The sequence below is a fragment of the Dromaius novaehollandiae genome, chromosome 2 (assembly GCF_036370855.1).
Source record: "Dromaius novaehollandiae isolate bDroNov1 chromosome 2, bDroNov1.hap1, whole genome shotgun sequence".
Lineage (NCBI taxonomy): Eukaryota > Metazoa > Chordata > Aves > Casuariiformes > Dromaiidae > Dromaius > Dromaius novaehollandiae.
Window position 1 is genome coordinate 61,154,790 of NC_088099.1, and position 13,901 is coordinate 61,168,690.

Genomic DNA, 13,901 nt, shown 5'->3' on the forward strand with positions numbered 1-13,901 from the left:
ACTATTTTTCCATCGCAGGCTTGATCTTTTAGCGAGGAAATGGGAGGGGGAGGGAGAGAGGGAAGGAGTTGCAGAGAGGAGGGACTGTTAATGGCAAATGCACATGTGCAGTGATGCTGTTTGTAGGGTCCCGACTGACCTGGAGGGGCCTGGAAAGCAACCAGCCAGGGTGAATGAAGGAGTAGCTCTTGCAGCAATAGTTTCCTATGGGAAAAGATATCCTGGCAAGGATTGTTCCTATAACTTCTCCTCTGTCACCTCTTCTTGGAGAAGAGATTTTCCTGGTCCTTCATTCTCTGCTGCTTCCTCCTCCCTAGCCTTGCATTTTAATGATAACACAGCAGTGAAACCAAGTCCCATCAAGGCCTGAAGGTTTCCAACTTTAATCTGAAATGAAATATGAAGAAATCTGGCAGGGTCTGAAATGTGCTCAGACCCCTGAAAGAGAGATTTTGGATTTCAGCTTGGGGAGTTAGCATGCTGTGCCTTCCAAATCAGTGAATTGTATTGATTAATCTTTTTTTAATTTCTGGTAGAAATTGGGAAGATCGATCAAGATATATATAAATACAACACACCAGGATTCACTGGCTGCCTATCAAGAGTACAGTTCAACCAGATTGCTCCACTCAAAGCAGCTCTGAGACCTACGAACGCCTCTTCTCACGTCCACATTCAAGGCGAACTAGTAGAATCCAACTGCGGAGCATCTCCACTGACAATCCCACCAATGTCGGCCGCTACAGACCCATGGCACTTGGATTCGGGTAAGCTGGGGTTCATTTTATGTGAATGCAGCTGAGCACTTCAGGAAAGAAATATATCCACCCTCCTCTGTAAAGAAAAAAAATGATTAGAGTGGAAGCAGCTTATAGATTATTGTAGGGCAATAATCACAGTATGAAATGCAAAGCTGGAGTGCAAGAGAACTTCTGCTACTTTTAAATGCAGTTTGTTTGTTTGTTTTAATCACAATTAAGTTTGTGAAGCAGTGTTAGAATGTGGTAGCAAGGGGCAGCATTTATCTGTTTAGCTCCCTCCAGCACCTTCACATTAGAGTGCAGTTCACTTGTGTCCTGAGTTCATGATGTATTTGCATTTTACATGTATTCTTTTCAAAACAAATATGTGCAAGTTTGTTTACCGCCTCCACATTTTAAATAGGTCGGACAACAAAGCTTCGGTTTCATAGTGCCTTGTATCCTGCTTCTCTGACACCTTCTTACCTATCAGAACAAGCTTCTGGGCTCAAAACACTACAGGAAGGCGTTAAATCTTATCAGAGTTGTAACATTTAAATATTCTAGTTTGCTTATCTTTTCTGTGAATCTTGCACTGTTTGAATCTTCAGTTTTGAACTAGTGGTTGTGATAGCACTTTCTTCATAGTAATGGGTATGTAACCAGTGAGGGACTACTGGTATGGATGAAAAAAGTTGCTTATAGTAGCATTTCTTGTTTTGGATTCCTAATAAGTGAATATATTCTAGTCAGCCTCATCCAAAGAAAGTAAATCTAATTTTAGGCATAAATGTATTTATAAACTGCTGATTTGTTTTCTGTGCTTGAAATGTCTGCTTTCCTTAGGCCATGTTTAATGAGAAATGCCATTAAGCACAATTGCATTCATCTCATGCTGAAAATGCTGGAAAGCAAAAATGATGTGCTGATCCTAGCAATCTCTTCCTGCTTTGTGACTGACAGTCTTTGAAAGCATATATTATGCCTGACTTTAGAGTGTTCTTTTTTTTTCTCTTGCTCCTTGGGTTTCAGCTACTTTAAAAAAAAAAAAAAATCTGTTCCCTTCAGATTTACATAGTGAAGTGTATGTTGACGCCTGTCTCATACTGTGGCCAGATTCTGATTTCATTTGTACTGGTGTAAATTAGAACGTCTGGCAAGGTGATGGGTTTGCAGTGGTTTAAAATCAAAATGTTAGAGAAAAACTGGGTCCGTAATGGCTTTGGTACTAATTATTTTTTGCCCAGGGGGTTTGGGGATGTATCTATCCGTCAGTCTTGGTATGAGAGCAGGACACAGCTATATATGTTTGTCTTAGAAGCATGTGCCAAGGTCATACTTTTATTTATTTATTTTCTCCCAATGTCAAGCAATTCCTTGCAGAGTTTCCTTTCAGCTCTTTAATTGAGAAACGGGGCAGAGGTTTATAAGGAGAGAGGAGATATTCCAGGGCTGAGAGTCCCAAATCTGCACAATATACAAGCAGTACCATACTCTAAAAGCCCTCATTCCCTCCTTGCAGCCATCCCTTTGTAAGAATTCAGTGTATCTCTTCCTCATTTATAACATGCAATCTCCTACATGAATTTTTTCATCACAAATCTTTCTGATCCTTTTGTTTTCCTTCTATGGAGTTATTAGGTCAGTTTGTACCTGAAGGTTATATTCCATGCCCCTGTTTCTATAAAAGCACATTTGCTGAAGGATATCTCATTAGTTCATGTTTCTTAAAAAGTGTGCCATAAACTTCTTGAGGATAAAAACTGCTCCTGTGCTTCTCGTGCAGCTGCTGTGGTTTGGTTGTTAATTTCGGTTGGTTTCTTTTTCCTACTGATAATTTGACTGCAAGCTAGTAAAAGACTATGGTTGAATTTAAACAAGACATTTGAGCTGTTCCTGATAGCTCCAGGTGTTGAGAGAGGGAGGTCCTGTTCATCCTAGCCTTGTGGTACTACTCTTGTCTCTGGGTTGGCCCAGTCTCCTGCTGGAAACCATGCTGAGTCAATTCTACTTCCCTGACCTGGCAGAATACACATTTTTGCATTGCTTCTCTTTTAGATGTGGTACTCGGCTCATGGAGGCAGCGTGAATGACATCAGATAGCAGGCAGCATGAGATAAGGTTGGCTCACGCTGTCCCTGGTAACTTCTACCTGGCAAGGCAGCTCCTCACTGTAACAGCAGGACTTTACTTGACTGTGTCGGTCACGGCCAGCCAGTGTATGAGTGTGGCCCACCTTCGTTTTTAGCGATGAGAAGCTTCAGTAGAACTGGAGGCTAGGGATTGCCCTTCTTGTCCTCTGCAGTGCTCAGCAGGAGTGGAGGGAGAAGATCATATTGCTTTACAGTTTTCTAGTAAGGGACTGCTGAACCCTAAAGGGAGTGACCAAGTCAGGTCTGGGTGTAGTGGAATGAAATTTCAGAGCAATGGAGTGATCTTTCATAGGGGCAGGAGTGAAAGAACATTTAGTTGTAGTTGAGCAATTTAAGACTTTCACTCCAGGTCAGAACTTTAATCCACTTGGACAAGTCTGCAGTTATATTTCCACAATATAAAGAACAAGGTACTCACAGCAACGCCTTTTATCAGTATCACTTAAGAACAACTCAGTCTTTGTACAAGTATCTCTGGTAATCAGACACAGCTGGCTCTGTTTCAGCTTCAGAAAAAGTATATACTGTAGACTGCATAACCTTGGACTTGCACACAGATGATCTTGACTGCTGAACGAACATGTTTTTTTTAATGTCACTTTGCACCAGCAAGTTGATAGTTTGCACTCAAAATTCTTTTTATATATTTCCCAAACCCTATTAAAAGACTTTCTAACACAAAATATATGAAGAGAGAAAATGAAAAATTGGAGTAATAAACAGTGATTCCCACTGGTTCTAGAACTGGCATATTCATAGTACTCTTACTGTGAATTTCCTCCTTCACTGAACTGGCCACAGGGTCAAAGACAATAAGCTCTATTGAAAGTCACAGAAATGCTTGCGGTTGTGCTAAAGCAAAAGCCACGAGACGTTCACACTTGTTCTTTCACAGAGAAACAGTTGCAAAGAACATGGCTTTGAAAACAGCATTTACTAGGTATACAATTTCTCATTTCGTATGTACATTTATCTGTAATTTTTATTATTGTAGCACCTGTTTCATTTTAAATAGGTTTTAACAAAACATAGGAATTGAGGAAAAAATGAGGAAAAGATCCTCTGTGAAGAATGAACTTTGCGTGGCAAATATCATATGGTTTAAGTTTCATTCTGTCACATATGCTGAACTTCTCCTGACTCATATTTTGGGTTAAGTGTAGGTTTATAGCTTTACTTCTCAAATACCATCAAATCGAACTTTGAGGCTTGAAAAATGTTGTAGGAGGGGATCAAAGATAATTGGCTAACTAGGACAATTACACTGGAAGACAAATATAATGACCCTTCCACCTCTAAACTACAATGCTGGATCAGATCTTACGGGTGATTACTAGAAGATGTTGAGCAGGTTCTGCCTGACAGGTGACGTACATGAAATGTTTGCCTTAAACTCTTATGTGGTTACCATATGGACACTTCTTGCTAGCTGCAAAACATTTTGGATGCCTACAGAGAGGCTAAGATAAATCATAAAGATATACATCAGTCATTCGCAAGTGACCCTTACAATCAAGTTCAGGATTTTATTGATGAGAGAGCTTGCTGATGGGTTCCCTGCATGGATGGGCAGTAAAGCTTCTCAGTTCATTGTCTTGCACTTTCTATTGTTAGCCTTGAAATAGCATATATTTCAAATTTACAGTATTAGTTTTTTTCAGTCCTTTTAAAATTGTTTTCTCATTGTTAGAATGCTGCCCCTTTCCCTCCCCCTCCATTGCTGGCATTTTGCCATGCTGCTGCGACATTATCTTCAACCACTACCTTGTTCAGCTTGTAAGTATTTTTATAATGTGTAGTCTTTTCCTGTTGCCATGGTGATCCTTTCTTGGTGGTGATGAAGCACAAGAATTCAACAAGTCATCCTTTTCAAGAATGTGGCTCTTTGGTGGTTTAAAAAAAAAAAAAAAAAACTGAAAACAAGCAGATCTACAATGAAGTTCCCTTCCTGTGTTTTTTTCCTGACCCCGTTATCTCAGTTCATGTGAAACAATACAATTTGCCTTGGTTATATCAAAAGGAATTTAGAAATGAGGCAAAGTGTGATCAGTGACGTTATATAAAAATGACTTGTCCTGTCTTTACATGTTGTCTAAACCAAGTGAATTATCTGTCTGGCATACATATTAAAGTAAGTTATAATTACATGTCTTTAACTATATTAGCACTATTTAACTATATTTAGCATATTTTAATATACTGCAGTATACATTTAAAAAAAACTTAACCATTAAAGGTTTTCTAATATCTCTAAGTTTACATTAACTAAGATGTATGTCACTGATAACTGACACCATGCTTATTCTAGCGAAGCAAACAAAAGCCCAAACAGATGAATGTTTCTGTAGTAACTAAACCCTCAAACCTAAAAAGCCTCGTACTCAAAATCAGAGTGTGTATTATTGGGGGGAGTGTTCCGTCTTTGGGTGTTTTTCCCTAAGATAAAGGTTCTGCAGGTTATTATTGAAGTTTCACTTCCAAAAGTTTCTTTCTTAGATAAAAATATAACAGAAACCTACTACATGCCTGTATCTCTCCATTTCAGGTAAAATGTGCTCCAGCTTTCAAAACTACCAGATCTTGAATTTGGTAAACATAGCAAGAGGTACCACAAAAAGCAAGATACATACAAGACACTCCAAACTGTGCTTTAGTAAATCCCTCTAACCTGCCATGGCACTATGTAGCTGTAAAATTCATTTATTCTAGGTTTAAACAGAAAGGCATCTAGAGTGTTTAACACAGGATGTAATTAAGCCTATATTAGCTCCAGCATTGTGTTAAGAATTAAATGGAGCAGGATTAAATGCTACGTGTCTGCAGTGCTTTTTCGAGTGGTGTGAATTTTGTCTGGCTTAACAGATAAAAGCTCTAAAAGCTCTTCTCCATTTTTTTGTAGGTCTCACCTTTTAAGAATCAATAGTTTATTTTGCCAGACATGGTTAATATACTTTTCAAAAGCATTACATAAAGGCATGCAGCATTGTCTTCAAGATTAAAACAGCTGCCTGCAGTATGAACTCCCATTTTGTTAAAAATTTGTCATTCTTCTTTTAATGAGTGATGACAGGAGAAGAGTGGGAGGACTGAATATGGGCCATAAGGTCCATGCTCATCTAACTGGTCAACAATTATGTTTGGTAACCAAAAGATAAGTCAATATCTCAACTAGGAGATAGTATCACCAATGTATTAACAGTACAGTGTTGGAGATCTTCCTTTTTTAGACATTATCAGTTAGGTGCCTGTGCTTCCGTCTGACCATTAGGTACCCATGTGTTAGAAGGCAGAGTGGTGTTTGAGAAAAGCTGTTTCGGAAGTGCACTTCTATGGATATGTCCGCTCAGGCTCACAATAACCGTTCTCTTTGTCACGGAGTTTAAGAACGGAGCAGTGGGAAGAAAGGATCAAAGGCATTACTTGGTATGCAGAGGCAATTTAGACCTCAAAACTGTCTTAGGTTATGGATACAAGAACAAAAGGGTCTTCCTCTGACCTCAAACACTGAAGGAGTGTGGATTAACACCTCTTGAGTTTAATATCCTGTTTGCCTCACTGGATCCAACAGAAGAGGGGTTAAAATCAATGCTAATGTGTGAATCGGTGTTCATTCTCCCCTCCCAGGGACAGCAAGGGAGCAGGTTCTTTTCTCCAGGCTTCCTGCGAATGGCAAATAAGGTCAGAGGGGGAAGGTGTGCAAGAAGCCCTTGTTCCTGATGTGGTCTTCCATTTCTAAACTTCATCTCCTAGGTGCTAGCAAAATTAAAAATAAGTAAATAATGTCTCAGAAGCCCATGGCCTTGGTCTGAGTCCTCAAAAACAGAGGTGGCCTTTTTATCAGACAGCCAGGGTATAAGTCTAGCAAAATCTCATAGCTTGATTTTTAAGCCCTGAGTGTTTTTTGCAGGCAAAAGGGTAAGTGGTAAAAATTAAGATGCAACAGTTGCTTTCTTTCTCCTCCTAGTCAAGCAGCTAACTAGAAATTTGGCACAATCAGTGCTTCCTCCTTAAATGACTAAATGATGGTGCTTGAATTACTGTAAGTCCCTTTTGATAGGGAATAAAAATGCCTCCCTTAGTCTCATCTAGTTCCCTCACACAATTAAGCACACCTTTCCCTTATCTTTAAAAATATATAATTTCAATGGGAAACTTCTGACACCCTCTCCAGTATATTAGACAGCTAACAAACTGCCAAACTCATAAATTCTTCTGGCATTCATTGAGAGATCTGTATTATAGCTATTTCATAAGCAGTGATTTGAATGTTAATGCTGCTACCTAACACAAAGACAAGCTGGAAATACTAATTTGTATTGGAATATTTGCCATTGTCTGCAAAGACTATATTTTTTCCACAAATACTGACTTTAACTAGGAACATCAGGATGTGGTAGATTAGAAAAAAATTTGGAGTAGGGAAGGAAGCCTTTAGATGTCTTAGGGCTTCATGTGATTTCCTTCTTTTTCCTTTCCTTAGACTGAAAAGTTCTTAGCTTCCAGATGTAAGTGGTTATTCTAGATTACAGTTGGGTTATTACAGCTTTTAAGGCTTATTTTAGAATTAAGATGAATATTTAAGCTCTCCAGTCTAACCCCATCCTCATCCCCAATTCCTTTCCTGTTTAGAAAGAAAATAAACACTAGAAGTGCAGAACCTGGTCTTGTTTTCTGAATCATAGCAGTGAGAACCCCTTTCTTCCAATGACCTAAATAGAGTTCATCATTTTTTGTTAGAGACTGTAGCTGTCATTAACTTCCAGGCATGGAGAACTGAAGAAGAGAACAGCTTCTTCATTACATAGTCATTTTATTATGAAATACATGGGGAAAAAAGCCATTTCTGCCCCCCCCCCAATATCAAGACTTAGTGCCACAGGCTTTCTCTGCCCCAGGGAGATGTATAACAGCAACTTTTAAAGTGACAGTATACAATGCCTGAGTGGGCAAAGGCTATATCAAGGGTAATATCAATCACTGCATTCATTGTTTATGTGTACTACAAAAACCAGATCCCTCCACTTTACTTGCTCCTTCCATACGGAAGATTCTTTCTTTACTCAAGGTTGGTTGGTCTCTTGTTCATTGGGCTGGATTTTTTTACTTTCATTTTTTGCTTCTTTCACATATTCCCTGTGGGTCCATTATCGGTGTTTAGCTATATACAGCTAGGCTTTGATCAGCACTTAATTCTACTGCTCCTTTGAGAGCACCAAAGCATTTCATATTCTACATTCGTTATAAAAGGAAGTATTTGTTTGTCGTCCTTTACAGGTGAAATGTAAGCACTGCTCATAAAATTTTCATGAAAGTGATAGCTTAGGCCAGCATGCCTAATATTATCAGTTCTTGTCTGGAGTCATAGTGAGACCCAGTATCATACAGACATTACTACGAGGAATTAAAAGACAGGTGAGTTTAATTTTTGATGGATGTAGGTGCTCTAATGTGCTGCAAATCAATTGGAATTTTGGCACAGCAAATGCCCAAAATACTACCTCTCAGTCAGAAAGTGCTGAAGTTCAAGCTGCTGATAAGCAGGATCCAAAATTGATTCTTAATATTTGCTTCCTTATCTTAAAATAAGGAAGAAAATTCTCCAGCATACCTACATTAGTTACTAAATTTAAAAGGTGTTTTGGTCTTGCCTGCCCACTGCCTTGCACTACAATTATTTGCTTGTGTGCAAGCCAAGTGTAAAAGCTAATGGGAAGTGACTGTACAAAGGAGAAATTGGGGGAGAAGCGTCTGGCCCATCCAAGTTGTCACTGCAGGAGGGTATTCCCTGTTTCATATTTCATCTAGAATAGATTTGGGGGAGCTTAAGTTGCAAGGATGAGTCCCCTAATAAAGCACAGGTTTTGCTGTCTCTTTCCTAGGAAGATTATATTTTAAGGACAAAAGGAAGAAAATTGTACTCCCCTCAGAGCAAGCCATAAAGTTCATAAAACTCCATTTCCTCATCCATTTTAAGAGTATGTACAGAAAAGTTCACCTGCAGTAGGAATCAAACAGCTAATAGAGCTACCTTTTCAGAAACAATTATCTTGACTCCGTAGGTTGTTGCCTCTGGAGTCTAGTGGTGAAAATTTGCATTGTGCTTGTTCATTGAACGTAGACTGTTCACTGAATTTTCACTGAGCATTGTCGTTGTTCATTGTTTGCACTCTCATTGTTCATCCCACAGCTCATGGTTTTTTTAACAGAAATATCCAACTACTGTTTCTTCTGTGATCACAGATTAGTTTCCTACAGTATCCCAGATGTTTGCATACAGAAAGGCTGTTAAGGGGACAATGGTTCTGTTAAGCCATCATTTCAGAGGGTTTATTAATTTATACTCATTTCACATTAGGAAAAAAGACACAGTGGGAAAGATTTCACAAAGAAAAGAATATGTAAGAACACTGGTTTTGAGTAGAAAAGCTCATGTTTTCTGTAATCTCTGTGTGTCTCCCCTGTCTCTCATCACAACTGACCAGTGTAATTGGCAATAAAAACATCTGAGGTTCAATGGAAAATACTTAGACAAAAATACAGCCATTCAAAGTGGTTTTGATCTAGTGGAACATATTTGATATATCTTAGTTTAAATAATTGGTCCAAATAGCACTAATGTGTTGGAGGCCTTTCTTGTGGTTTATGAAGGTTTTTCTGGTTTTGTTTCCCCATCCTGCCCTGAGAAGTTTGCAAAAGATTGAAGAAATTAGTGGATTTTGACCCAATGATGTGAATTTCATGTCCCAGATATGTTTCATTATTGGAGACAGTGGGTAGCAGATGGCATTCTTAAAGTAAAAAGCCATACTTTTCCTCCAAGTTGCACCTCTATTTTGATGGCTTCAGCACAACTACATGGGTGTCCTTTTTTTTTTCAATGTCCTGTAATTATCACACAAAAGAAAAGGTAAATTATTAACAAGCTATGAATGTGAAGTCTTCACTTTCCATGAGGGTAGAAGTATGGTTCATAGTAGGGACGAACTTGTAACCCTCTAGAGCTACAGCTGAGGCAGCACTCAGGGACTAATGACTCATCCTTGTATAGCATGATAGTACAGCAGTGAACTTTTACAAACAATATGGTTAATAATATCTTTTAAATATTTTTGGCTGGGTACATGTGACTTTTTTTTTAAAACTTGGAAGTGTTTAATAATAAAAAAAATAATAGTAATTCCAGCTAAATTCTCAGTCCTATCTCCATCCTACTTAAGCGGATGTCGGAGGAACTTTAAGTAAACGCTAAGTACATTCCGTCCTCAGAACCTGCTCTTAAATCCCTCAAAAAGCAGGGGTAGATTCTCATTTTCAGCTTGGAGATTTAGGAACATAAATAGATGTATTATTTTAAAAACAAAATGATACCAAGTTTGCCCTGGTAGTGTAGAAAGTCAGTGGCATTTTTAATACTACTTCAGATTTTTTTTCTTCTTTCTGAATTGTTATAATTTCCTTGTCTTAGGAACTTAGGTTCACAAAAGAAGACTTTTTTTCCCCAAATGGAGAGGAAAAATTTGTGCACTACTCTGCGCAAAGTCAAGCACGGGCCACTTCTCACCTCTTCCCAATTGCCCCTTCCTTTCAGGTTTTTAAAGAGGGCCACTGCTGTAGGCACAAGGCCAGAGTGAGGGTTACAGCTAGTGTTAGAGCTTGGTAAAAGACACAGTCCCAGCCACGAGAAAGACACTGATTTGCTTTCCTTTGAGGGAAAGCAAGACCACCAAGAGCTGTGGCTTGAGTTGTACCATGGAGACCAGGCCATGTGGCTGGGGGGAGCTCAGGCTGGCAGGGTGGGTTAAGGTCCCCGAAAAGGGAGAGCCCAGGCAGCAGGGAATGGATATTTTCAGAAGGGCCTTTGACACAGCGAGGACATGAGAGGTCACAGCAAGGCCCCAGGCCATCTTGTGCTGCCCTGCTGAGAGGGTGCTGGGGCCAAATTGGGAGCCAGAGCCACGCTCGGGCCGGGAGCTGGGGTGGGAGAGGTAGGGCACAGGCAAGGAAGGCAAGCTAGAGGAAGCGCCTGGAGTCTACAGGTTGCAATGGTCACCTTTGCAGACCAGTGTGTAATGGAGTTTTCTACTCCTGCTTAGTCATTTGTGTGTTTTGAGTTTCTTTTCTAGTCTGGTCTCTTAAGGATGGGGAATGTGATGATGACTGCCTGTTTCTTTTCTATTATCAAGAGTCAAGCAATTAATGAAGAAGTTTCTGTACTTACAATATGTAAGAAGGAGCAGTCTGTAACTTGCAGCCACAGTAGTGTAGTCTCATATGATAGGCAGAGTTGATATAATTTGACAAAATGCAACCAGAGCACTTGCGTTTGTGTTCCTCTGTGTTATAGTCCATGGAGAAATACATTAATGAACTGATTAGTTTCAAGGGCTTTCTCAAAAATCCTAAAGTATTTGTGAATGTTTGCTATCTTTATAGGCTCCATTTTGGTGAATCACTGAGTTTTTCCTCATGGATGTATGGATTCAAAAGATAATTAGGAAGAATTAATGATACCTAATGTTTGTTTCTATTTTATTCTCTTGCTGTTCTACTTTTAATCAATGTCTTGATAGCTGGGGGTTTTATATACCTTGTGATCACCAGATCTAGTTGTTCTGGCTGATTCCCTATTTCATATTTATGTGAAATCATAATTGGTCTTAATAACTTAATATTCACATGGTATCTAATTTAGGAAGCTAATTTTTCTATATAATTTATAGAAAGAACAGACATGTTCTTAAAACTGTCTGAAGAAGTCTGAAAACGGTGTGCTGAAGGCTTCTAATTAAGGCATTCAAAATTAAGTAAATGTTGAATTATCTCATGAGTGCTCAACATATCTTTATATATGTATGTGTGTTTAAAATACTACTTGCTTGCACAGTTGTATATTTGTAAATTACACAGCTAGCACGAGATGATGTATACCCCTGCTGCAAGGTGGAACGGGATTAGCAGTGTACAGCAATATAACTCGTCTTAGTGACAGCTCATAGGGCAACACTCAGCAAACAGCTTTTCAGTATGTGCCCTGGATGCAAGAAGTCAAAAACTCAAAAATGTAACATGAAAAGAAAAATGTCTAAACATTATGTTTTCATGCGAAAGATTGTGACTTATATTAAAAGGGAAGAATTTCTGGCTGTTGATTTCTAAAAATGACTTTTCTGAGAGACCTCTGTCACTTCTATCCTGAAAAGCTGTTTTGTCTTTTAATTTGTTCAAAGTGAAAATTCTGCTAATTTAATATCTACTATTGAAGTCTGAAAGAAGAATACCTGTTTTCTCTCTTGAAATTTTGCACATCTGTGAAGATGAAATGTCATAGCACAATATGTGTTAGTTCTAGTATGTCATAGGTTTCTTTCATAGTTTGTTTCAGACCTGTAATTGTGCCTGCTCTTTTTTCTTTTTTCTTTTTTCTTTTTTCTTTTTTCTTTTTTCTTTTTTCTTTTTTCTTTTTTTCTTTTTTCTTTTTTCTTTTTTCTTTTTTCTTTTTTCTTTTTTCTTTTTTCTTTTTTCTTTTTTCTTTTTTCTTTTTTCTTTTTTCTTTTTTCTTTTTTCTTTTTTCTTTTTTCTTTTTTCTTTCTTCTTTCTTCTTTCTTCTTTCTTCTTTCTTCTTTCTTCTTTCTTCTTTCTTCTTTCTTCTTTCTTCTTTCTTCTTTCTTTCTTCTTTCTTCTTTCTTCTTTCTTCTTTCTTCTTTCTTTCTTTCTTCTTTCTTCTTTCTTCTTTCTTCTTTCTTCTTTCTTCTTTCTTCTTTCTTCTTTCTTCTTTCTTCTTTCTTCTTTCTTCTTTCTTCTTTCTTCTTTCTTCTTTCTTCTTTCTTCTTTCTTCTTTCTTCTTTCTTCTTTCTTCTTTCTTCTTTCTTCTTTCTTCTTTCTTCTTTCTTCTTTCTTCTTTCTTCTTTCTTCTTTCTTCTTTCTTCTTTCTTCTTTCTTCTTTCTTCTTTCTTCTTTCTTCTTTCTTCTTTCTTTCTTTCTTCTTTCTTCTTTCTTCTTCTTTCTTCTTTCTTCTTTCTTCTTTCTTTCTTCTTTTCTTTCTTCTTTCTTCTTTCTTCTTTCTTCTTTCTTCTTTCTTCTTTCTTCTTCCTTCTTTCTTCTTTCTTCTTTCTTCTTTCTTCTTTCTTCTTTCTTCTTTCTTCTTCTTCTTTCTTCTTTCTTTCTTCCTTTCTTCTTTCTTTCTTCTTTCTTCTTTCTTCTTTCTTCTTTCTTCTTTCTTCTTTCTTTCCTTCTTTCTTCTTTCTTTCTCTTCTTTCTTCTTTCTTCTTTCTTTCTTTCCTTCTTTCTTCTTCTTCTTTTCTTCTTTCCTTTCTTTCTTCTTCTTTTCTCTTTCCCTTTTTCTCTTTCCTTTTTCTCTTTCCTTTTTCTCTTTCCCTTTTTCTCTTTCCCTTTTTCTCTTTCCCTTTTTCTCTTTCCCTTTTTCTCTTTCCCTTTTTCTCTTTCCCTTTTTCTCTTTCCCTTTTTCTCTTTCCCTTTTTCTCTTTCCCTTTTTCTCTTTCCCTTTTTCTCTTTCCCTTTTTCTCTTTCCCTTTTTCTCTTTCCCTTTTTCTCTTTCCCTTTTTCTCTTTCCCTTTTTCTCTTTCCCTTTTTCTCTTTCCCTTTTTCTTCTTTCCCTTTTTCTCTTTCCCTTTTTCTTCTTTCCCTTTTTCTCTTTCCCTTTTTCTTCTTTCCCTTTTTCTTCTTTCCCTTTTTCTTCTTTCCCTTTTTCTTCTTTCCCTTTTTCTTCTTTCCCTTTTTCTTCTTTCCCTTTTTCTTCTTTCCCTTTTTCTTCTTTCCCTTTTTCTTCTTTCCCTTTTTCTTCTTTCCCTTTTTCTTCTTTCCCTTTTTCTTCTTTCCCTTTTTCTTCTTTCCCTTTTTCTTCTTTCCCTTTTTCTTCTTTCCCTTTTTCTTCTTTCCCTTTTTCTTCTTTCCCTTTTTCTTCTTTCCCTTTTTCTTCTTTCCCTTTTTCTTCTTTCCCTTTTTCTTCTTTCCCTTTTTCTTCTTTCCCTTTTTCTTCTTTCCCTTTTTC

The 13,901-nt window shown here is 37.7% G+C and overlaps 1 protein-coding gene across 1 annotated transcript in view; it reads left to right on the forward strand.

Moving 5' to 3' along the window:
* The window catches only part of CNTNAP2 (contactin associated protein 2), a 1,147,482-nt gene that overhangs the window by 1,115,341 nt on the left and 18,240 nt on the right, over window positions 1–13,901 (forward strand). Inside the window, exon 22 of the mRNA XM_064506638.1 lies at window positions 537–767. Within this exon, the coding sequence (XP_064362708.1) occupies window positions 537–767 (231 nt within the window). The remainder of the gene's footprint in view (window positions 1–536; window positions 768–13,901) is intronic.